At 46.7% G+C, this 24,266-nt stretch overlaps 1 protein-coding gene across 6 annotated transcripts in view; it reads right to left on the bottom strand.

The window, feature by feature from the left end:
- Positions 1-17,060, bottom strand: part of MTSS1 (MTSS I-BAR domain containing 1) — a 193,505-nt gene extending 176,445 nt beyond the window's left edge. For 4 of the 6 annotated variants that reach the window (XM_049854337.1, XM_049854339.1, XM_049854340.1 and 1 more), the window contains exon 1: positions 16,448-17,059. In XM_049854337.1, the coding sequence (XP_049710294.1) occupies positions 16,448-16,519 (72 nt within the window). In that variant the 5' untranslated portion in view covers positions 16,520-17,059. Of the gene's footprint in view, positions 1-16,447 lie in introns of all 6 variants that reach the window. The other 2 variants (XM_049854338.1, XM_049854341.1) reach the window with 2 other exon arrangements.
- Between the last annotated feature and the right edge of the window lie 7,206 nt (positions 17,061-24,266).

Genomic DNA, 24,266 nt, shown 5'->3' with positions numbered 1-24,266 from the left:
GAAAAATCAGCCACTGAAAACCCTAGAGAGCACAGTTCTGCTCTGACACACAGGGGATGGCCATGAGTCAGAATCAACTTGACTGCTTTACTGGTTTGCTGACAATTAGAGAAAAAACGGAAGCAGCCTAAGCACCAATCAGTAAGGAATTGGCTCCTACCTCAGGGCCTTTGCACTTCCTCCTTTCTTGCCTGGAACATTCTTCTCTCAAAATCCACACGGTTCATAAGGTGTTGCTCAAATGTCCATGAGGCCTTCCCTAGCCACCTTATTTAAATCCAGCAACACCACCCGTTGTTTTTTCTCTTTTCTCCTTTTCCATCCCCACCCCACCATCCCTCGTAACCACAACCGAGTATTTCTTTTTGTAACACTAGCCCTGTTTTATTTTTTCCCATTGCACTTATCCCTTCTAATATGCTAGAGAAGTCACTTACTTAGTCTGCAGAGTCTTCACGTCTCACCCCACTAGAATGTTCCTACCAGGAGGGCAGGGATTTGTGTCCCTTTTGTTCACTGCTGTATCTCCAGGACTTGGCCAGAACCTGGCACACAGTAGGCCGTCAAATAGGTGTCAACTCAATGAATTAGTTACAGAGATCCTAACAATGGAATACTGCACAGCCATTAAAACTGTCATTGCTTAAAAGACAAGGACACTCTATTGCTAGGCGAGAAAAGAAATCTCAGACATAGCCTAGGCTGTTTGAGCCTTTGTTTAAAGATGCATGTGTTTCTGTAGGTGTCCATAACCCCTTTTGCAATCCACTGGTTATGGGTGAGTTATTTTTTACTTAACTGAAGTTTCTAATTTTGTTTCCATTAACTTTATATTACTTACATAATCTTCGAGAAATAATCCCTCATGAAATGTTCTCAAAACATTTGCCTTTTTTTTTTTTAGGAAAAAGCTGCCTCCTCAGTGACTTAATTAGGGTGCCCCTATTTAGAGCCAGCACAACATCAAAGAGGCCGGGTTCCAAGGGACCCTGGCTCCTGGTCTACTTCTGGTTTCAAGACGACCTCACTGCCTCCACCAGCATCTCAAGGAACCTGTGTGAGCTCAGATGCCAAGGGCTGGGCCATCAGCTACTCCTGGCTCTGCTCCTGGCTACCTGCTTCCTATTGGGGAGGGGGGAACCTCATCCAATTATTGATCACATCCTGCTGGAGAGTTTGCTTTGAAGCTTCAGTAAACAGTCACTTCAAAACAAAGAGCGACCATTAAACCAAACTCAAAGACTTCCTTAATGGCTGCATGTCCAGCTGCAGGAGACAGGGCTCAGGCAAGCCAGGCCTCTGAAGTGAAATCGAGGTCTCCCTGGGAACTAATCCTGAAGTATTTCCAGCCTCCTATTGCAAATATCCCCTCGGCTTCCTGTTTGGAAGAGAGGTTACTGGGGCAACCCCGATGGAAGGAGTTTCTAGAGCAAAACAAGTAAGTATGTGCTGTGAGACTGCCACTTATTCAACCATGCCGGACCCGTTGGTCTCACTCCCCATAACTTCTCTCTGCTGACAAGTTGGAGGCATCTGCCCGGTGAGTCAAATGCCCAAAAATTCCATGTCATCAACTGGGTCACACTGCATTGTCGTTGGCTGCCGTCGAGTCGATTCCAACTCACAGGGACCCTGTGTGACAGAGAACTGCCTCATAGGGTTTTCTAGGCTGTAACCTTTACAGAAGCAGATCACCAGATCTTTCTCTCACAGAGCTGCCGGGTGGGTTTAAACCACAAATCTTTTGGTTAGCTGCTGAGTGCTTATTAACCATTGTACCACCAGGGCTCCTTAACTGGGTCATAAAAAGAAAAACCAAAGCCTATTGCCGTTGAGTCGATTCCGATTCATGGTGACCCTACAGGACAGAGTAGAACTGCCACATAGAGTTTCCAAGGACCGGCTAGAGGACTTGATCTGCCGACCTTTTGGTTAACAGCTGAGCTGTTAACCACAATGTCACCAGGGCTCCAACTCCGTCAAAGTCTCCTTTGAATGAAATGAGAGCTCTTGAGCTTCTTAAAGAAGCTTAGAAACAAGCCTCAAGTGTTACGTATTTTCTCTGGCTCATCCTGAGTTCTAAAGGAATAGATTGAGCCATCACCAAAAATATCAATGAAAAACACCCATTATAGAATCTGACAGGGAAATCCTAAAATGCTATATTGTGAGAAGACAGTCCAGCATGGTGGATAAGAATGTAGACTCTGGAGTCAGACTGCTGGGAGCTCAAATCCCAGCTCTACCTCTTAGTATTCGTATGACTTGGGCAAATGGCTTAACTACTCTATGTCTCTATTTTTCCACATGTAAAATGGAGATTATAATAGTAACTACTTTACTGGATTGTTGAAGGGATTAAATGAGTCTATAACAGTGCCAAAGTACATAGGTGGTGATGATGGTGGTGGTTGTAGTTGCTGGGTGCCATCGAGTCGATTTCAACTGATAGAGACCCCATGTGACAGAGCAGAACTGCCTCCTAGGATTTTCTAGGCTATATTCTTTACGGGAGCAGATTGCCAGGTCTTTCTTCCATGGATCCACTGGGTGGGTCTGAACTGCCAGCCTTTCAATCAGCAGCTGAGTACTTAACAGATGCGCCACCAAGGCTCCTTCCTTGATACATACGTAATGCCATATAAATGCTTACTTAAGAAGTAAAATAAAATTCTGTTCTAAGCTTGGGGGTCATCAGTACTAAAAGCTTTCCCTGGCTCTGTCCTTTCATCCCAAGTGGGAATCAGGGGCCTTCCCCAGGGCTCCCACAAAACCTTGTGTTGACCTCTATCCTGGTACTTTTCACACTGAATTCTAATTACTTGTCTGCTCTTCCACTAGACTAACCGTCTTACTGGGGTCACAACGACTGTGTCTTGTTCATACATACATATCTGTTGCCCAGCAATAGCAGTCTTGCTATGCTATTTACTGACTATGTATACTGCGTTCACTCAAATTATTTATACGTTGAAGGTTGAAAAACATTTCCCTCTTATCTCTACTGCACTATCAAAGTGAAGACATGGGTTCCGGGTGTTTACCGAGGCATCTGAGGGCCACTATGGGCAGTGTACTGTATCCTGTCCTCAACTCCCAACTAGGAACAGAGACACAAGAGCCTGTGCTTAGCACTTATTTCATGCTAAGCCCTTTCTATTTACTTTCTCATTTAATCCTCAACAACTTTAGGAGGGAAGCCCTTTCCATTTACTTTCTCATTTAATCCTCAACGACTTTAGGAGGGAAGTATCATCCTCCCTATTTTACAGATAAGAAAACCTAGGCTCAGGCAGGTTGAGTCACTTGCCCAGAGTAACGGAGCTAGGAAGTGGCAGAGCCAGGCTTCAAAGCCCAAGACAACCACTCTATAAGACAGAATCTAATAAATACCAGGTAGAATCAAGATAGGAGTTCCTGGGTAAGGAACTTGACTACTAGCCAGTTAAGCACTTGACTACTGGCCAAAAGATTGGCAGTTCTAACCCACCCAGAGGTTCCTCAGGAAACAGGCCCGGCAATCTGCTTCTGGAAGGTTACAGCCTTGACAACCCTATGAAGCAGTTCTACTCTGCACACGTGGGGTTGCCATGAGACAGAACTAACTGGATGCCAAGTAACAACAAAACAACAAAATCAAGACAGAATGTGGAAAATGCTTTAAAGGTCTCTGGCTTGGCAGAGGGAAGAGGACAAGAGAATGAACTAACTTTCTGGTGGGGCTTTGCAGGATAAAATGCAAGATTTCAACACACAGCAAAGGCAGAGAGAGAGTCCTCCACACAGCAAGAGTGAGAGGCACCAGGTATGCTCAAGGAAGCCAGGGGTCCCAGTCTAGAGAGCACAGTAGAGCCCTGCTGGCACAGTGGTTAAGCATTTGGCTGCTAACCAAAAGATCGGCAGTTCAAATCTACCACCTGCTCCTTGGAAACCCTATGGGGCAGTTCTACTCTGCCCTACAGGGTAGCTATGAGCCAGAATCGACTCAACGACAATGGGTTTGGTTGTTTTTTGCTTAGACTCATAGTGGGCCACCCAGCCAGGGCCAAATCACAGGGTCCTTGAATGCCAGGCTAAGCAGGCAGGCAGGGAGGAAGAGTCCAAACATGGCCAAGTCTTGGGAAGGAGCACAGGCTCACGATGACACTGCTGATAGGGGCCAGGCCCCATGCAAATGAGGACCATTCTTCCCGGTCACCTCAGAAAAGGAAGAGAGACTCAAAGGAAGCCAACAGGAAAAGATGGCCCTGACAAGGCAACTCTTCACCTCTCCCCACCCATACCCCCACCCCCTTCACCCCCCACCCCCTTCACCCACTCTAAAAGGCTTTTTTTAGCACTAAAATAAATGTCCTGATGACCCTGGCCATGTACCCAGCCCCGCCTCAAACATTATATCCAGACAGTGGGTTTGCAAATAAAGAAATCAAATGCAAATAGCCCCTGCTGAGCCAGCTGAGGTTATAATGAACTCCAGTGATTTACTTAGCAAACAAAAATGCTGAACTTCTGTATTTCCTGCCTCTTCACTGCAAGCTCTAAATACAGCTCCATAAAGGGTGGGGCAGCATCTGCCCTAAAAAGTGGTAGAGATAATTGCTACACTGATTTTTAGACTTCAAAATACTTCATTCCCAAATCTACAAGGCAGAATAACAACAGCGGCTAGCATTTAACTACAAGGGCGCCAAGTACTGTACGAAGCCCTTCACATACGTTATCTCATTTCAGAATCCTCACAACAACCCTATAATGTGGGTGTATTATTAGACCCATTTTACAGAAAAGTAAACTGAGGCTCAGAGAGGTACATATAGCTGTCCCACAGGATTTGAAATCAGGTCCATTGGACTGCAAGGTCAGCAATAGCTCCAGAATTTCTACAGGAGGGGTTTTGTCACTTTTTTTTTAGATATCCTCGAGTCCGTTCCAACTCCCAGCAGACCCTATACAGCAGAACGAAACACTGCCCAGTCCAGTGCCATCTTCACAATCATTGCTGTTTGAGCCCACTGCTGCAGCCACTGTGTCAATCCATCTCATCGAGCGTCTTTCTTTTTTTCACTGACTCTCTACCTTACCAAGCATGATGTCTTTCTCCAGGGACTGGTCCCTCCTGACAACATGTCCAAAGTACATAAGAGGAAGCCTTGCTATCCTTTCTTCTAAGGCGCATTCTGCCTGTGCTTCTTCCAAGACAGATTTGTTCATTCTTCTGGCAGTCCGTGGTATATCCAATATTCTTTGCCAACACCATAATTGAGAGGCGTCAATTCTTCAGTCTTCCTTATTCATTGTGCAGCTTTCTCATTTATGTGAGGCGACTGAAAATGCCATTGCTTGAGTTGGGCGCACTTGAGTCCTCAAGGTAACATCTTTGCTTTTTAACACTTTCAAGAGGTTTTTCGCAGCAGGTGTGCCCAATGCAATTACACACTGTTTGACTGCTGCTTCCACTGGCATTGATTGTGGACCGAGTAAAATGAAATCCTTGACAACTTCAATCTTTTCTCCGTTTATCATGATGTTGCTTATTGGTCCAGTTGTGAGGATTTTTGCTTTCTTTATGTTGAGGTGTAATCCATACTGAAGACTGCGGTCTTTATTTTTCATCAGTAAGTGCTTCAAGTCCTCTTCACTTTCAGCAAGCAAAGTTGTGTCATCTGCATAGCACACCCAGGTTGTTAATGAGTCTTCCTCCAACCCTGATGCCCTGTTCTTCATATAGTTCAGCTCCTGGGTTTATTTGTTCAGCATACAGACTGAATAAGTATGGTGAAAGGATACAACCCTGACGTACCTTTCCTGATCTGAAACAACACGGTATCCATTCAAACTAGTGCTGCGTGGTCTACGTACAGGTTCGCAAAAGCACAGTTACGTGTTCCGGAATTCCCATTCTTCCCAATGTTATCCATAATTTGTTTTGATCCACACAGGCAAATGCCTTCACATAGTCAATAAAACACAGGTAAACATCTTTCTGGTATTCTCTGCTTTCAGCCAAGATACATCTGACATCAGCAGTGATATTCCTCGTTTCACATCCTCCCCTGAATAGGCCTGAACTTCTGCAGGTTCCCTGTCGATGTACTGCTGCAACCGTCTTTGAATGATCTTCAGCAAAATTTTACTTGCACGTGATATTAATGACATTGTTTGGTCATTTCCACATTCCCTTGATCACCTTTCTTTGGAATGGGTACGTTTATGGATGGCTTCCAGCTGACTGTCGAGGTAGCCGTCTTCCAGATTTCTTGGCATAGACAAGTGAGAGCTTCCGGCGTTGCATCCGTTTATTGAAACATTTCAACTGGTATTCCATCAATTCCTGGAGCTTGTTTTTTGCCAACTCCTTAAGTGCAGCGTGGACTTCTTCCTTCAGTACCGTTAGTTCTTGATCATATGCTACCTCCTGAAATGGCTGAATGTCAACCAATTCCTTTTGGTACAGTGACTATTACTCCTCTTGGATCCCTTTTACTTAGAAAGTATGTTTACAGATCTACACCGTCCAATGGGGGAGCCTTTTAAATTTAATTATTCCATTGCTGTTGAATCAAATTTCAACTCATAATGACTGTTATGAATTGTGTCCCCTGAAAATGTGTGTCAACTTGGCTAGGCCATGATTCCCAGTACTGTGTGATTGTCCATCATTTGTCATCTGATGTGATTTTCCTATGTGTTGTAAATCCTACCTCTATGATGTTAATAAGGTAGGATTAGCAGAATTATGTTAATGAGGCAGAACTCAATCTGTAAGAGTAGGTTGTATCTTGAGTCAATCTCTTTTAAGATACAAAAGAGAAAAGCGAACAGAGAGACGGGAACCACCTACCACCAAGAAAGCAGAGCCAGGAGCAGATCATGTCCTTTGGACCAGGGATCCCTGTGCTAGAAGCTCCTAGACCACAGGAAGATTGATGACAAGGACCTTCACCCAGAACCGACACACAGAGAAAGCCTTACCCTGGAGGTGGCGCCCTGAATTTGGACTTATACCCTGCTAGACTGTGAGAGAATAAAATTCTCTTTGCTAAAGCCATCCATTTGTGGTATGTCTGTTATAGCAGCACTAGATAACTAAGACAGTGACCTGATGGGACAGAATAGATCTGCCCCATATGGTTTCTAAGGCTGTAATCTTTAAGAAAACAGACCACCACATCTTTTTCCCATGGAGTGGCTGTTGGGTTCAGAACACCAACCTTTTGGTTAGCAGCCAAGCACTTAACCACTACACCACCAAATCTGTTGCTGTCGAGTTGATTCCAACTCATAGTGACCCTATCACCACCAAACCAAAACCAAACCAAACCCAGTGCCGTCAAGTCAATTCCGACTCATAGTGACCCTACAGGACAGAGTAGAACTGCCCCATAGAGTTTCCAAGGAGCACCTGGTGGATTCGAACTGCCGACCCTTTGGTTAGCAGCCATAGCACTTAACCACTACGCCACCAGGGTTTCCCCTATCACCACTGGAGCTCCTTAAATTAATTGTAAGTGAATAAAATTAAATATCCAGCTCCTCAGTGGCACTAGCCACACTTCGAGTATTCAGTGGTCACATGTGGCTAGCTAGGGGCTAACATATTAGACAACTTCCATCACTGCAGAAAATTGTACTGAACAACATTATTCAGATCAATAAAAGATAGCCACATATTCTAAAGATGCTTTTATTCAGGCATAGGTAACACTGAGGAAACACTTTGATGGGGCTGAAACTGAGGGGGACGCTGTATAGCTCAGTAGTTTTCAGCCCTGGCTGCGCACTAGAATCAACGGTGTGCTTTTTAATATCCCAATGCCAGGATGCTCACCCCAAAACCAAAAAACCAAACTCCTTACCGTGGAGTCAATTTTAACTCATGGTGGCCCTGTGTGTTACTGAGTAGAACTGAGTTCCACAGGGTTTTCTTTATGGCAGGAGCCCTAGTGGTACAAACAGTTAAGTGTTCAGATGCTGGCTGTTAAAACCTGCCCAGAAGCTCCAGGGGAGAAAAGACCTGGCAATCTGCTTCTGTAAAGATTACAGCCTAGAAAACTCTACGGGTCGCTGTGAGTTGGAAAAACAACTCAATGGCACCTAACAACAATCTTTATGGAAGCAGATTGCCAGGCCTTTCTTCCACAGCACTGCTGGGTAGGTTCGAACCACCACCAACCTTTTGGTGACTAGTCAAGCACGAAATGTTTGCACCCCCACGGAACCACTGAACCAGAACCTGTGGGGAGTGGGGCCCAGGCATTGGTGATTTAAAGCTTCCAGGGAATCCCAAGGGGCTCTTCCCCATAACTACACCCACTCTACCAAAGGGAGCACACCTGTTCAGAACCTCCTTCTCCAGCCAGAGTCACTCCTTGGCCCCTGCAGACCTTGAGGGAGGTGGCAGGAAAGACAGTCCCAGGCAAACCTGCTGCCCACTCCAGCACTCACTCAGGAGGCCACTGGTGCTGAGCGAGCTAATACTTTTACTGCTGTCCAAAGTCTTTGAGGGAGAGAAAGCAAATAAAAAACACACAGCTCAAAAGGCACTCAACTGATTTTTTTTTTTACCCACTTAAGCTAGACAGGAAAAGAAAAGCCACTTAGAAACTATGACCCTGTCTGTATATGCCAAGAATCAGCAGCACAGGAAAGAGTTTTTCTGGCCATCCCATCAGCTTCTCAAAGACCGCTCTACAGACTCAACCAACCTGGAGTACTACCGGGACATAATTAAATACAGAAAATTCTTTTACAAGTGTCCCAGGCCTTGACACAAAATGAGCTCAAGGTAAGGCAGTTTTCTTTGAGGAGTCATTTGAACTTTGAGTGAACTTATTTAAATTGTATAATTAGGGGGACGGAGCCAGGTTCATGCAGCAGCCCCGCCTGAGGGACCTGTGGACTCTCCAGACCTATAAACGCAGCTGTCTAGCCTTCATGGAGAAAACGCCGAACGTTTTGTGTGGGGACAAGGGCAGCTGCCAAGGCTGAGGGTGACAAGGTCAGGCCAGAGTCTGACCCACAGACTCCTCTCCCCTCCTGCAGACCCAGGGGAACAAGAGGAAAAGGGAGCATCAAGTTGTCTGGTGGAGAAGACTAGTGAGTGGGCAAAGGAAGGAAGCCACAATGTGTTGATATACCGTAAGTTAAATGATTTCCACAAAAATGACCCCCAGATGGAAGGCGGCCACCCCACAAGAACCCTCAGAGCATCTCAGTTCAAGCTCATGCTCCATGCCAGCTCCAGGCTGCAGGCACAGAGAGAAGACCCTGGTTCCCCTCCTTCATCTCCTGAAGGACACTCAGCCAGGTGAAATGACATCTTCTGGAAATAAATCCCCGCCCCATCTCAAGCATGCTCTAAAGATGTGGTTAAGTGCTGGGCTGCTGATCAAAAAGTCGGTAGTTCAAACTCACCAGCTACTCTGCTGGAGAAAGATGTGGCAGTCTACTTCCCTATTCTGTCCTATAGGGTTGCTATGAGTCAGAATAGACTCAACAGCAGCCGGTTTGGTTTTTGGTTTGGAAAGACAGCTTTAGGGTCAAACGGGCCAAGGTCTGAATACCAGCTTCACCTCACGGTGGCCTTAGATAAGTTACTGAATCCTTCCAAGCCTCAACTTTCTCATCTGTGAAGTGGGGACGGATGTCAGAATGACATGAAATCATGCACATGAAATGCTTAGCATAATGCCCGGCACATAGTAAGTCCCTATCCAGTTCCCTCCTGCCTGCCCCGTTTGCCAGATGCAACAAATACTGAGCACCTACTATGTGCCAAGTAGCACTCCAGAGCACCTTAAACATCCAAATCCTCACATTTGCTCAAGAGGTAAAAACATAGCCACCTCTAACCAACCTGGGGAGGAGCAGATGATACCCCAATACTGACAATGGGCAGGCTGTTCTGGAAGGGATTCTATGCTGGGTGAGTTTTGTGTTTTTCTGTGTTGTGTGTATATACATACTCTTCAGTGGCACATACTCAGATGAAACCTTCAGCAGTCTCCAGCTAATTTGAGAGAGGACTTGGCAATGAAATACAATGGGCTTCCTTAATGCTCAGCCAATTCATTTACCCCATTTGTCTCTCCGGTTTGCTACTTAATAAGGCCATATCAGCAATGCAATCTGCAAATCTGAGTTAAACTGCTTAAGGCATCACTCAGTTCCCTGTAAGGGGGCCTCAGATACTTGTCTGGTGCCCTAGACTGCTAAATGGGTCCTTTGGCTTTGGTTTGGTTTGGGGAGAGGGTATTTCTTTGTTTTTCCAGAGGTGTGGGGTTTAGGGAAAAGTGCCCAGAAGTCAGTTTCGAGAAGTAATGGGGAACTCAAAATGATCTCATTTTTCCATATACAACTTGAACATCTAAGTGGTCTCACTCCTGAAGGAATCTCGCCAGCCCTCACCCATTCCTGGGAAGATGGCAGAAGCCTGGATGAAAATTATAAACAAAGCATCTAATGGATCAATACTTTCAACCTTTTCACCTCCTAAGCACTTTAACAACCTCAAATGAGCTAGCCAAACTGACAGATACCATTTTAGCTTTATCCCTTTCCCTACAGCCAAGATGCAAAAGAAGTGTTTAAAGGCCGGAGGTCAGCAGCTAAGAAGACATGCTATGCATGGGACACACTTATACTGCAAACAATTGTTAGCGGTTTATCTAAAATCCAAGTGTGACCGGGCAGCCTGTTGCTGAAATTTTAACTTGAAACTCAGCGCTTGCAACATAGCTGAGGCTCAATAAATACTATAGAATGAGTACATGTCACTCTTCATAAGAACTGAGTGATGGCTGAACCCAGTGAAATTCAAACTCGGCTGATCTTCCATACAATTCGTGACCTAAAATGACTTCTTCTCTTCATTTGGGGGCATTCCTTACCGTGGAATTTCAGAAAGTAAAGATTCACCTTATCAAACAACAAGTTCTATATGATTGTGTTGAATATCAGGTGCAAGGGGTTTTCCACAAAAACATATTCTAAGACCAAAAATGACTTCTTTTCAAACCAGGAAAACAAGATTTTCAGCTAAAAAAACAAAAAGATTGGTCTATACTGAAGACATCGTAAATATGTGAAGAGGGACTCATTCCAGGCAGTTCTCTGCTGCCAATTCTATGACATCTTTTCTTTACCTTCTCCCACAGGCTTGAACTGAGGAAGCAGTAAAAGACTGGCCAAACACAGCCGTTTGCTAAGAGAAAAGCCAATGCAGGGTCCATCTGGACTTTACAAGGGCTTTGTGTGCCTGTCACAATTTAAAGAGAGCGGGCAACCTTCCTCAGAGCTCTTGGCCACTGGCTGAGGCCTTGGCTGAGCTTTCAACATATTCTTAGAGAAAACATTTTTTTAAGACCCAAAGGGAAAGTCCTATAAGGACTGACACCTTCCCCAGGCTGGACTACATGCCCTTCCTTGTGGCCACCATAATGTATTCATGTTATCTATTTACAGCCCACTGGCCAAGGAGCTCTCCAAGGGCAGGGGCTGTGCATCTGTGGGGCCTCACAGCCTAGCCAAAGACCCTCCACATAGTTTGTTGTTAGTTGCTGTCAAGTCAGCTCCAACTCATGGCCATACCATGTACAACAAAACAAAACACTGCCTGGTGCTGTGCCATCTTCATAACCATTGGTATGCTCGAATCCACTGCTACAGCTGCTGTGTATTTTGAATCCCTTCCAACCTAGGGGGCTCATCTTCCAGTACTGTATCAGACAATATTCTGTTGTGACTGAAAGGGTTTTCACTGGCTAATTTGGGTTTTCACTGGCTAATTTTCAAAAGTAGGTCACCAGGCCTTTCTTCCTGGTCTGTCTTAGTCTGGAAACACCACTGAAACCTGTCTACTATGGGTGACCCTGCTGATATTTGTAATACCAATGGCATAGCTTCCAGCATCACAACAACATACAAGCCACCACAGTACCAAAAACTGACAGATGAGTGGCAGTTCAGGCCCTCAAGAAACACTGCCCAAGTGAACCTCTCAGCTGACAGGAACCCCTAAGCCATGCCAGTTGTGGATGGTGGGGGGAACAACCCTGAAATCACTATCCAGCCTTGGACCCACTACCCACATTCCTGATCTTATGATAAGTGAGGGAAAACAGCATGATGTGCCTTTGAACCACAAAAGATTTCCATGGAATTCAAGAAGTCCCTTTGGCAGTTCTAATTTTAGGCAGAACTGAGGAGAGAGGACACTGGTGGCAGAGAGAGGTAGGGGGCCGTGGGGAGGAAGTGAACAAGGCCCCTATTCTGCTTGGCGGCACAGGTGCTGGTAACAGAACACCCCTCTATAAAGTGAGAGGCAGGGCTGGAGAATTCAAGGTGTAGTCTGGTGTTTTTTCACCCCCAAACACATTACATAACCCCGAACACACTCTCCTTGCCTGGTACAAAGTTCCCCCTGCATCGGGCCCAATTCAGCTCCAGACATGCGGATTCTTGAGCAATAACAGTGAGGAAAATATTTGGCTTTAGCATCCAATTTTTTTTTTTTTTTTAACCAAGTTAATCATTAGAAGACAGACATCTACAGGGTGAGCTGCCCCCAAGTTTGGCCAGCAGAGTCCCCTGGTCTTACAAGTTTGCAAATATCACCAAATCCTATGCTGGCTCAGTTACTTAAAAGTAATGGCCCACTTGAGAGTTGTGCTCTTTTAAAGAACTACCGATAACGGATCAAACTGACAACAGCAACTTGCAAGGTTAGAAAGGAAGCTTGGGGGGCAGTGAGTTTTGTTAATGAGGGAGGAACAATTTGAGGAACAATTTGAGTAAGGTGGGTGAGAATGGTTGCACAATATGAAGAATAAATGTCACTGAATTGTACATGTGGAAAAAACATAGATGTTTTGCTGTGTGTATTTACAATGACAACAACAACAAAATTATTTCTTAAAACAAAAGCAATGGCACAAATCTGTTTGCAGCATCTAGCCTGTCTTTGGGACTCCAGAACCTCCTTAATGCAGTCAGCATCATCCAAACATCAGAGGTCAACTGGCCTTCAAAACAGTCACTTCCAGGCTACTGTTCCCTGGACAAACCAGCCATGGGCCCTTCTCTCCAGCCACAAGAACATCTTGTTTCCCCTTTCCTTTGGGACCAACTAACACCAAAGAACTTTAAACAAGGGGAACGGAGATTTCCGTGGATGGGAGGAATGGACGCTAGTAAGTGATTTTGCACACCAGCAGTCATTCATTAGTGACCACCACCACAGCAGGGTAAAAGGGAAAAAACAAGGCATCCTTCTCCTCAAGGAATCAGTAAGTTATTTTGCAGCTGTTGCTTGCCTTGCATGGCGCTAGATCCCATGGAAGAAAGATGAGGGTTTCTTCTGCACTCTACCCCCCAAAAAGGCTAACACACACACCCTGATAGCTGAGGCCTTGGCTAGAGGAAATATCATTAAAAGAAAGAATTTTCTCCAGTTTTTAGGGGTCTTGAGAGTCTTCGGTTTTAGAAAACAGATGGTGCTAGGCCTTGGAATTACTTCATTTTTTTTTCTCCAAAAAGGAAATTTACTCCCTTCCTGTGCTGTCGATGGCACTGCTATTCATTTTAGAGAAGCAAATGCTACTAATAAAACCATGTGCCTTACCCTTTTTTTTCACCCCAGTCCAACATCGTGTCTAAAAAGCAAAACTAAAAATGTTATCAAGACGGCATTCCAAATGGGTTTCCAACATTTACATCTGTCCTTCCAAACAAATAGAAAGGGGACCAAAGGCATTTTAAAGCCACCAAGGGAGTTCAGAGAAGAGAAAAAGAGGATAAGCAAGTCATTAGAGAGTCAGCTGACGTCAGATATTAAAAACGACTTTTATCGCTGGCAGCTTCATACATATGTATACTGTGCACTGCTTATCCCATATACCCAAGATCCATGAAATGTCCTTTTAAAATACCACTGCCTTCTAATCCTGGAAGAAATCTTTTAAGAAGAAAACTTCATGAAAACTACCAGCAACTGTCTTTTGCATAAACCATCTTGGGAATTGGCCCATCTCCCTTTCTCCTTCCCAGCTCCCCACTACCCAAAAGTCTGAAAGTCTGCAGAGCCCGGGGCATGGCTCAGTCTTGTGCTTCTCCTTGCTTTTAAAATCTTTTACTGCCCAAACCAACCAACCAACCAGCCTTTAAAACAAGCGACACCTTCCTACAGGATGCAGAGGAACTCAACTCAAGGGCCACAGGCTTTAGATTCGGCACTGAAAGAGCATCGAATAAGAAGTCTTTAGGGAGGAACAGGGAGTGAAAGTTCATGGGTACAGGGTTTCCTTTAGGGGTGATAAAAATGTTCTAAAATTAGAGAGTTGTGAACTGCACAACTCTGTGACTATGCTAAAAACCACTTAATTGTACACTTTAAATGGGTGAATTATATGATATATGAACTATATGTCGATAAAGCTGTTATTTAAAAAAAAAGAAGTCTCTCTTTGTAACTGGAACCTTGCAGAGGGAAAAGACCACCACCTTGGCGTCCACAAATTCCGCAGCCAGCATGCCCTACAGGGCAGCCATGGGCCGGCAGGTGGCAGGCCGCATGACCCACCCTTTGGGCAGGGTTCCCTTCTGAAGAGCTTTGGATGCAAACTGGATAAATGGGAAGAACTGGGCCTGGATTTGGGATAAGAAGAACAAAGACAGAGAGAAAACTCCAAACGTAAATACTCTCAGACTGTGGTGGGCAGATTGGTTGGAGTCCCTGGGTTCCCTGTTACTACTGTGGGCGTGGAAATGGCCATTTATCTCCTTAAAAAACACAAGCTTTACCAACACATCTCAAATTCCTCCTCTGGTAATTAGCATACACCATGTGTGCCTCAAGCCAAATCTTGTCTGATTTACACAGTGTATAGAATTTAAGTGAACAATAAATAATACCCCAGAGTCTAAGGAAGGGGCATCAATCTTTGTCTTAAAAGAACATTTCAGTAATTCCCTATTTCTGAGGGCAAAGGAATGAAAGGCGTTGCCTTTGAACCAGGAATAATCCATCTAATTCCAAGTGGCTGGATTAGAGGCATTCCTGGACAAGCAGGGTCTCAGATGCAGAATATGCTACGCGAATGTGTCAATTCCTGACAAAAGGCACGAGGCTGGTAGGAGGTTTTCAAAATGGACAAGGCTAGGGTGGCGGTACCTTGGAAAAGTTCACCCCGGGTGAGGTGGCAGTTGGTTCGAAAACGGGGAAGCGGCTGTGACAGCTGAGCATTCTTTCCTGAAGTCAATCTCCGAGGCTCGCACCCCCTCCAAACCTTACACTTCATCAGACAAAAGCCCCTCCCGCAGCCCAGGCAGCGGCTGGAGAGGGGCTGTCCACACCCACTCTCCTACAGCTTTCCAAACCTGCCCACTCCTTCTGGAAGCCAAGCTTTTAATTAAACACCACCTACCCGGATCTGTGGAGGCAAACTGGGGCTGGGCTAGAGCCAAAGAGAAGCTCCCTAAATACACATGAAAAAAAAACTGCCCCCACCGCCCCCAAATCCCACCTCCAGCCAGCTTGCTGCTGGGTGGATTTCCTTCGGATGAGTAACGCAGGGCCCTGGTCTATCTCTATGCACCAGAAAATCCACATCGAGAGGATCAGGTTCTCCCCAGTCCCACCCTGCAGGAAAAAGCCAGGGTGTTGTTCCCCGCCCCCAACACACACACGCACACTCTCCACAATCCTTCCAAGAGAAAAACCTGGAATGTGTGCTTGTGTGTGTGTGTGTGTGTGTGGAGGGAGGGAGTAATACATTTCGTCAGGGGGTCCCCAACCCCCCAGTCCTAGGAGCCTCAGCTCGGGGAATGAAGTGTCCCTGCAAGGCTGCCCTGGGAACTTCTGCTCCGCGCCCCCCGGGGAGGCCATGCACACCCTTACCAGCTTTGGAACAGCCTAATTAACACCAAATTTGTTCGGATCCCCTCCTCCACCTCCCCGCGCCACCCCAGGTAGACCTGGAAGCTAAGGGGGAAGAGGAAGACCTTCTTCTTAGTCTTCCAGGGCCAGGGGTGGGGGTCTCCCTCCTGAGGCCGAGCAGAACCTCTCCCCTTAACCACCATCGCGCAAAGCGCTCTCATCTCGTCCTCGGGGGAATCAGGTGTCCGCCTGGGCATCAAGCCTCCGCGGGTCGCACTCAGCCCAGGGACAGACAATGGAAAACTTGGAGCTGGGGCCCTAAGCCCCCAGGGGACTGAGATGGTCCGGTCCCCTGGGAGAATAAGCGGAGAGATGGCAGGAGGCACAGACTCCCCCAGGAGCCGCCCGCCCGGGGATCCGGCAGAGCCTGGAGCAGCGCCCAGGGTGAGCAGGTGACGCCGGGCCGGAGAGCTCCCGCAGGTGGCGGGCGAGCGGCCGTCCCGGGTGGGGGCGACGCACCGCGGCGAGGTCAGTGCGCCCGCCGCCGCCGCAGCCGCAGCCCCGGCGTCCTACCTTCATGTCGCTGATGATGGTCTGGAAGAGGCCTCCTAGCGCACTGCATTCCTTCTCAATCACAGCCTCCATTTTCCCGGCACTGGCTGGGAGGACACTCACTCGGGCCGCCTGGACTGCGCGCGGGGCCGGGCTCGCTCACCCGGGCGGAATTTCACCCCGGAGCGACCCACCTCCGGCTCGCAACCTTTCCTGCAGAGAGCACGGAGTTCACGAGACGGGCTGTCCAAGGCCAAAAACAATAACAATAATGTAGAAACCAAGCCGCTCTGTAGGCTGACTCTCCTACATGCAACGCTCGGCTCCTGGCCTTACAAATGCCCGGAGAAGATTGCCAATCAGGCCACCACTGGTGCCCCTGAAAGAAACAGCAAAGCCCATCTTGAGGCAGAGAAAACCGCCCGCTGACCCAGGGCCAGCGCCATTGAAAAATGCGAGATTTTAAAATTTAATGAATTTTCCTGGAATTTAAAAAAATCGCATAGCAGCAGAGCGAGTCTGCTCGCTGCGCCCGGCTCTGTTGCTCCAGCGCGGCCGCCGCCTCCTTTTCACTCCTGAGCGCCGGCCCCGCGCGCGCGCTGGCTGCGCTCCCCGGGACGTTCGCAGGGGCGCACGCGCGCTCGCGGCCGTGCGTGCGCGCGGGGGCGCGGGGAGGGCGCGCGCTCGAGGCTGAGGGCGGGGCTGCTGCGGGCGGGGCCGCTGCGGCCGGGGCTGGCGGCGCGCGCCCGGGAGGCTGGGGGCGCCCTCTGCAGAAAGCAGCCGGAGGGCGGACGGCGCGCGGAGGGTTCCGCCCCCAGCTGAGGACTCACCGGGCGGCACCTCCTCCCCGGGCCGCCTGGAGCTGCGCGGAGAGGGCCCACCCCGCGATGGTTCCGAGCTCCCGGAACGGAGGGTGCACCCCCTGATCCCCCGGGTGGCACGCTTGCATGGCCGCACGCCTAGCGCGGTGCCCGGCATATAGTGAGCGCTCAGTAGGGCTGGAAAGCGGCTGTTGCTGCAGTCTCCTGAGAAGAGACCCATTCTGCGAAGTCAGGACTGCAAGTCACGATTGCAAATAGCCAGCTATGTCATTCAGGAGAGTCCGAGGGCGGGGGTGGGGTGTCCCCTGCAGTGCGAGGCGAGTTCGATTAAGTTGCAGGATGCTGGGGAACTGGATTGGTTTGCAGTTGCAAAATAAACGGAACCGGGCCTTAGAGCTTCTATGTATTGACTCCTTCGTTCTTGGCGATTGCTGACCGCCAGGGGCTGGACCGCTGATGTTTTTGAGGCCCACCGAGGGCATCGGTGTTGATATCACTGCAGACAGCCCTGTTGGAAGGTTTAACTTAAAAAGAGCACAAATGTGCCAGGCTGATGGGGAGCCTTGTGGTTTATTTTAACGGCACCACTGCCTAGCTGCACAGCCAGGATCACTCACGTTAACATCAAATGGCCGAGGGGGTAGGACGGGGCAGAATCAAACAAGCAACTTTAAAAAGACCTTGAAATGTAGGTAACTCTGGTCTGTCGCCTTAACCCCTGAACTGGATATTTGAAGCACAAACACAACAAAAGGAAAATGCTGGGGTGGAGGAGGGTGAAGGAAACCATGTGCAAAATGCTGTAGACCCAGATCTGATTGACTCAGTAATAGGAAAAGGTCCGGCTTTGAAAACCACATGAGTAGGAAGGCTGTATGGGGTTGCATATCACAGCTGCAGAAGATAATTTTCCCCTGGGCCACTCTGTCCAACTTTTTTTTTTTTAACTTTATTGTGTTTTAGGTGAAAGTTTACAGTGCAAATTAGTTTTTCATTCAAAAATTTATACACAAATTATTTTGTGACATTGGTTGCAATCCCTGCAATATGTCAGCACTCTTCCACCTTTCCCTTTCCACCCTGGGTTCTCCTGGTCCATTAGTCTAGTTTCATGTCCCTTCCTGCCTTCTCATCGCTGCTTTTGGGCAGGTGTTGCCCATTTGGTCTTGTATACTTGATTGAAGTAAGAAGCACGTTACTCACATGTGTTATTGTTTTATAGGCCTGTCTAATCTTTGGGTGAAAGGTAGACCTCAGGTGGGTGTGGCTTCAGTTCTGAGTTAGCAGGGTGTCCAGGGTCTATAGTCTGGGGTGGGGGGGTGGGGTTCCTCCAACCTCTATCAGACCAGCAAGTCTGGTCTTTTTTGTGAATTTGAATTTTGTTCTACATTTTTCTCCCGCTCTCTCTGGGACTCTCTATTGTGACCTCTATCAGTGCAGTTGGTAGTGTAGGTGAGCACCATCTACTTCTTCTGGGCTTAGGCTGGTGGAGGCTCTGGTTCATATGGTCCATTAATCCCTCGTGCTTACTCTGTGCAACTCTTAACTGCAACCTCCCCTCTCCCACATTTCAAGTAGGGGTGTCACCTTCTGGAATTAATGGATCTCTCTCTCAGACAACCCTGCTGGGCCCTGCCCCCAAGTACATTCAGATGCATAGCCCTCATTGTCACCTCCCCAGTAGCAGTGCTGGACACATAGGGTGCTCTCAATCATTACCATTATTGGGATTTTAATACCATTGTTGGGTGCCAAGGACTCAATTCCCATTCACAGCGACCCTATAGGACAAAGTGGAACTGCCCTCAGAGGGTGTAAAGTGGAACTGCCCTCAGAGGGTGTTCTCAGCTATAATCGAGGGCACTGGGTTTTTAATCTTTACAACAGCAGATCACCAGGTCTTTCTCCCACAGAACTGGCAGGTAGGTTTGGATCACCAACCTTTTGGTAATACTATCGACATTATAATAATCAAGATCACTGCTTGTGGAACCTGATTGCCTGGGTTCAAACTCCAGTTTTACAACCTACTAACTTGGTTGGATAAGTTACTTAACCCCTCTGGGCCTCAGTTTCCTCATCTGTAAAATGGGGATAAGGATAGCATCGACCTCATAGGGCTTTTCTGAGTATTACATGTGCTAATATATGTAAAGCACTTAAAGTAGTGCCTGGCATATAGTAAAACCCAGAAAACCAAAGCCACTGCTGTCGAGTCAATTCTGACTTACAGTAACCCTATAGGCCAGAGTAGAACTGCCCCCATAGGATTTCCAAGGCAATGGTTTTGGAAATCTTTATGGCAGCAGACCGCCACATCTTTCTCCCATGGAGCAGCTGGTAGATTGGAAACGCCAACCTTTCAGTTAGCAGCCAAGCACTTAACTACTGTGCCAACAGGGCTCCTTGGCATATACCAAACCAAACTCTGCCATTGAGCTGATTCCAACTCATAGGGACCGTATAGGACAGAGTAAGAACAGCTCCATAGAGCTTCCGAGTCTGTAATCTTCATGACAGCAGACCCAGAAAAAAACCCAGTGCCATCGAGTCGATTCCGACTCATAGTGACCCTATAAGACAGAGTAGAACTGCCTCATAGAGTTTCCAAGGAGCAGATGGTCACATCTTTTTCCCACGGAGCAGCTTGTGGGTTCAAACTGTCGACCTTCTGGCTAACAACCGAGCATTTTAACCATTGCACCACCAGGGCTCCTTCCTTGAATATAAAACCAAACCAGACCCATTGCCGTCGAGTCGATTCCAACTCATAGCAACCCTGTAGGACAGAGTAGAACTGCCCCACAGGGTTTCCAAGGAGTGCCTGGTAGATTTGTACTGCCAACCTTTTGGTTAGCAGCCAAGCTCTTAACCACTATACCACCAGGGTTTCCTCCTTGCATAGAGTAAGCACTTAATAAATCTTATTCGTAGAAGAAGTAGATACCAAGTCAAGGCTCCTGTCTAGCGCTGGACCCTGACAGCACATTACAAACCTGCAATGTCGGTGTACTGTCTACTGACATTACTGAGGGCCTACTGTGTGCCAACCTATGCATTTTACATGTGTTGTATTAAACCTCACCACATCCTGGAAAAGGAGATGGTTGTACAACAACGATGTCACTTTACAGCTGGAGAAAGGCTGGCAGGCAGGACTCCTACCCCGGTTTTCTGATCTCCAAGCCTGAGGGTTTCCCTGTTCCAGCCTCCAGGCCTACTGCGATAAGGGCCTGCTGCCTTAACCTGAAGAACAATGAGTTCAGCTTACAGTCACATGCCTGAATTTAAATAGCCAGAGCACCCCCGACCTTAATAAGTGTTTGCCAAAGCACACATCTCTTTTGCCTCCTTTTTCCTTTGGTCGGTACTGGCCTTCAAGTCCCTGGCTAGTGCAAACAATTAACCACTTGACTGCTAACTGAAAGGTTGGAGGTTCGAATCCACCCAGAGGTATCTCAGAAGAGAGGCCTGTCAATCTACTGAAAAATCAGCCACTGAAAATTCTATGGAATTTGGAAAAGCATAGCGGTGATGGTTGCACAACACAAAGAATGTACTCAATGTCACTGAATTATATGAGTCATTACTTGCATAGTGCCTGGAGTCTTAAAAGCTTGCTAGAGGCCATCTAAAAAGACATACCAATTGGTCTCTATTCACCCAGAGCAACAGAGGAAAAAGGAGAGTTAGAAGTAGGAGGAAGAAAGAAGTGTGTGCCTAATTGCCTCCATGAACAACTACCTCCTTTGACGTGAGACCAGAAAAAATGGACGGTACCTGGCTACCATTACTGAACATTTCGATCAAAGATTTCATAGGTTAATCCTGATCAAAGGCGGAGGGGGAGGGGGGGAATGCAGAACAGAATTTCAAATTTTCATGGACTCTAGGCTCTCTGGAGCCATGGAGGGTGGATGAACCCCTGAAACTATTACCCTGAGACAACCTTTAAATCTTAAGCCAAAAATATCCCCTGAAGTCACCTTAAATCTGAACAATACTTTAGCTTAACTAGGAAAAAAAGGTCTGCCTTGAGTGTTATGCTCTTTTAAGAACCAAACTGACAACAGTAACTGTAAGGATTAGATAGGAACTTTAGGGGGCAGCGATTTTATGTTCATGGGGGAGGAACAACTCTGAAAAGGAGGGTGAGAATGGTTGCACAACTCAAAAAATGTAATCAATGTCACTAAATTGTAATGTAGAAACTGATGAATTGGTGTATGTTTTGCTGTGTATATTCTCAACGACAATAAGAAAATTAATAAAATTTAGGAGAAAAAAAAAAGTAAAGAGATGATAGAAGAAAGAATATCACCAAGAGCCCTTTGGTTTGAAATTTAGGCTCACAAAACCTAAACTGGCTCAAGTATACCACTTTCTAGACCTGAAAGAAAAGATTATCTGATCATAAGTACAAACAGGGTAACAAGAGCATTATCTAACCTGAGAATAACCTTTTCCCTGGTACTTTACCGGCCCGTAACAGCAAACTAACAGGATGTGGAGGTTACAAATTTTATCAGCTCCTTGAAGTGAGTTCCCTAGGATTTCTACTTAGCAAAACTTGCGGACGTCTGACTTGAAGCACTCCCTGCAGTAGAAAGCAATTTAATCACAGGTCTTTGCAAAACCGTCCAGTTTAGACTTTTCCAATTAACCTTCCCCACACTGGGACTAACTGGTCTAGTGCATCTCTCCTGGCAAAAGCGTCAGGCAAATCCTTCTCCCAGAACCCTGATGAAGGTCTGTCTAACCAAAGTGGACTTTGCACCCACGTAAATGCTAACAATGAAAAATAAAATATCTTTGGAACAGGAAAAAAAGAACAACTGTTGAATTGGCAGATGTTTTGTTATGCATATTTTTACCACAATAAAAAAAAGAAGAAAACCCTATGGAGCACAGTTTTACTCTGATACACACGGGGCCCCCAAGAGTCAGCATAGACTTGAAGGCTTGGAACTAAGAACCGGACTCTTTCATGAGAAGGTGGAGCGTCCAACAGCTCCTGGAAAGGGAGTCTGGGAGAGTGTTCCCCAAAGCAGGAAAGGCCCAGATATGGGAAAGCACTTGGCATTTGTAATAAGGCCTGGGGTGAGACTGAAACCCTGGTGGCGCAGTGGTTAAGTGCTTGGCTGCTAATCAAAAAGTTGGCAGTTTGAATCCACCAGCTGCTCCTTGGAAACCCTATGGGTCAGTTCTACTCTCTCCTATAGGGTCACTATAATTCGGAATCAACTTGACAGCAATGGGTAACAGGGGTGAGACTGAATGGAAGGACTTTGACCAAGAGAATAACATCAGAGCTGCACCCTTTATATTGCATTCTTTCCGCCATGTTAACTTTGAGCATCCCTCTAGCCCTTCCTTCCCTCAAAACATCAAGCACTCAGCAGGCAGACATCAGGATCTGATTAACTATTTGCTTGGTGGTGGTGGTTGCTTGTTTGTTTTTGATGGTTAGTATTTTTTAGCAATAAAGTTTATTTCATTTTATTTTGTTTTAGGTGAAAGTTTACAGTGCAAATTAGTTTCTCATTCAAAAATGTATACACAAATTGTTTTGCGACATTGGTTGCAATTGTTTTTTTTTTTTTTTTTTTTAGGAGGAGGAACCCAAAGGAATGGATCCCTATTAGAGGAATTTCAACCACTGTGGTTAGGGGAAGGGAGAAGTCCTCCCAAAGCAACTCAATTAACCTTCTTCCCTTTGAGACTGGCCTGAGGACATGGGGTCAGACTCCGTACCACCATCTCCTGGCCCTGTGACTTTCAGCAGGTTGCCTCATCTCTGGAGCCAGCCTATATTGCCTCTGAACTCTTGGGAGTCCCTGGCTGGTGCAAACAGTTAATGCACTGGGCAGCTAACCAAGAGGTTGACGGTTCGGGTCCTCCCAGAGGGGCCTCAGAAGAAAGGCCTGGCGATCTACTTCCAAAAAAGCAGCCATTGCAAACGCTATGGAGCACCGTTCTACTCTGACACACACGGGGTCACCATGAATCAGAGACGACTTGACGGCAACTGGTTTGCCTAACTCACGGGCTATTCTGGGAATTAAAATGGCTGTAAAATGCCTATCACTTAGTAATATTACACACATGTGAGTTCTCGTCCCTCACGAAAGTGATTCTCAGCCTCGGCTGCACCGAGGGCCCTGGCTGGTTCCCAAACTTGGCTGCGAGTTGGAATCCCCTGGGGGAATTTTGAACCACCAGTGCCTGGACTCCACTCCCAGAGAGTCTGATTTAATTGGCTTGGGCTCTGGCCTGGATGTCAGAAGTTTTAAAGCCCCGGGTCATTCTAATGTTCCACAAAATTTAAGACCTCTGACCTAGAAAACTTAAAAAAGAAAAAAGATACCCATGATCAAATTCTACCCCCCAAAACAATTAGGATATCTGGGGGTTGGGCCCCAGCATTTCTTAGTGTAACATACATATTTTATTCCATCCTCATATACGGATACACAGCTCTGTGTGTGTGTGTGTGTGTGTGTGTGAGTACCTGGATTTTGTCACTGTTTTACAAAAGTAGAATCATATACACACGTTTTTGGATCTTGCTATCAACACCCAACGGTTGCTGTAGAAATTTCTCCTGGTTAACCATTATTGTTCTAATGCACCCTCCCCTCCTTTTTTTCTTTTGACTTATAATTTCAGACTTACAGAAATATTCCAAAAATAGTGCAAAGATATCCCATTTACCCTTCATTAGCTTGCCCAAATATTAACCTACATTTGTTCCATGCTTGAGTAGGTTTAAGGGGCTCCACAGGTGATTCTCTTGTGTGGCGATGGCTACACCAGGCCTCGCAGGCTGCTGCGAGAGACAGTATCTGTGGAACTCCATTTAAGGCAGCTGTGTGAGGTAGTAAAGACGTGCGTTCTGGTGTCAGGCTGCCCGGGTTTGACTGGCTCTATCCCTCGCCAGCTTTCACTGCCTCAGTTCCTTCATCTGTGAGGATAATAGAGGTGCTAACTCATTAGGCTGGCTGAGACGGAATGAGATT

This window comes from Elephas maximus, chromosome 15 (genome assembly GCF_024166365.1).
Source record: "Elephas maximus indicus isolate mEleMax1 chromosome 15, mEleMax1 primary haplotype, whole genome shotgun sequence".
Classification (NCBI taxonomy): domain Eukaryota; kingdom Metazoa; phylum Chordata; class Mammalia; order Proboscidea; family Elephantidae; genus Elephas; species Elephas maximus.
The sequence above is the reverse complement of the archived record's forward strand: the minus strand, read 5'-3'. Positions and strand labels throughout refer to the sequence as shown.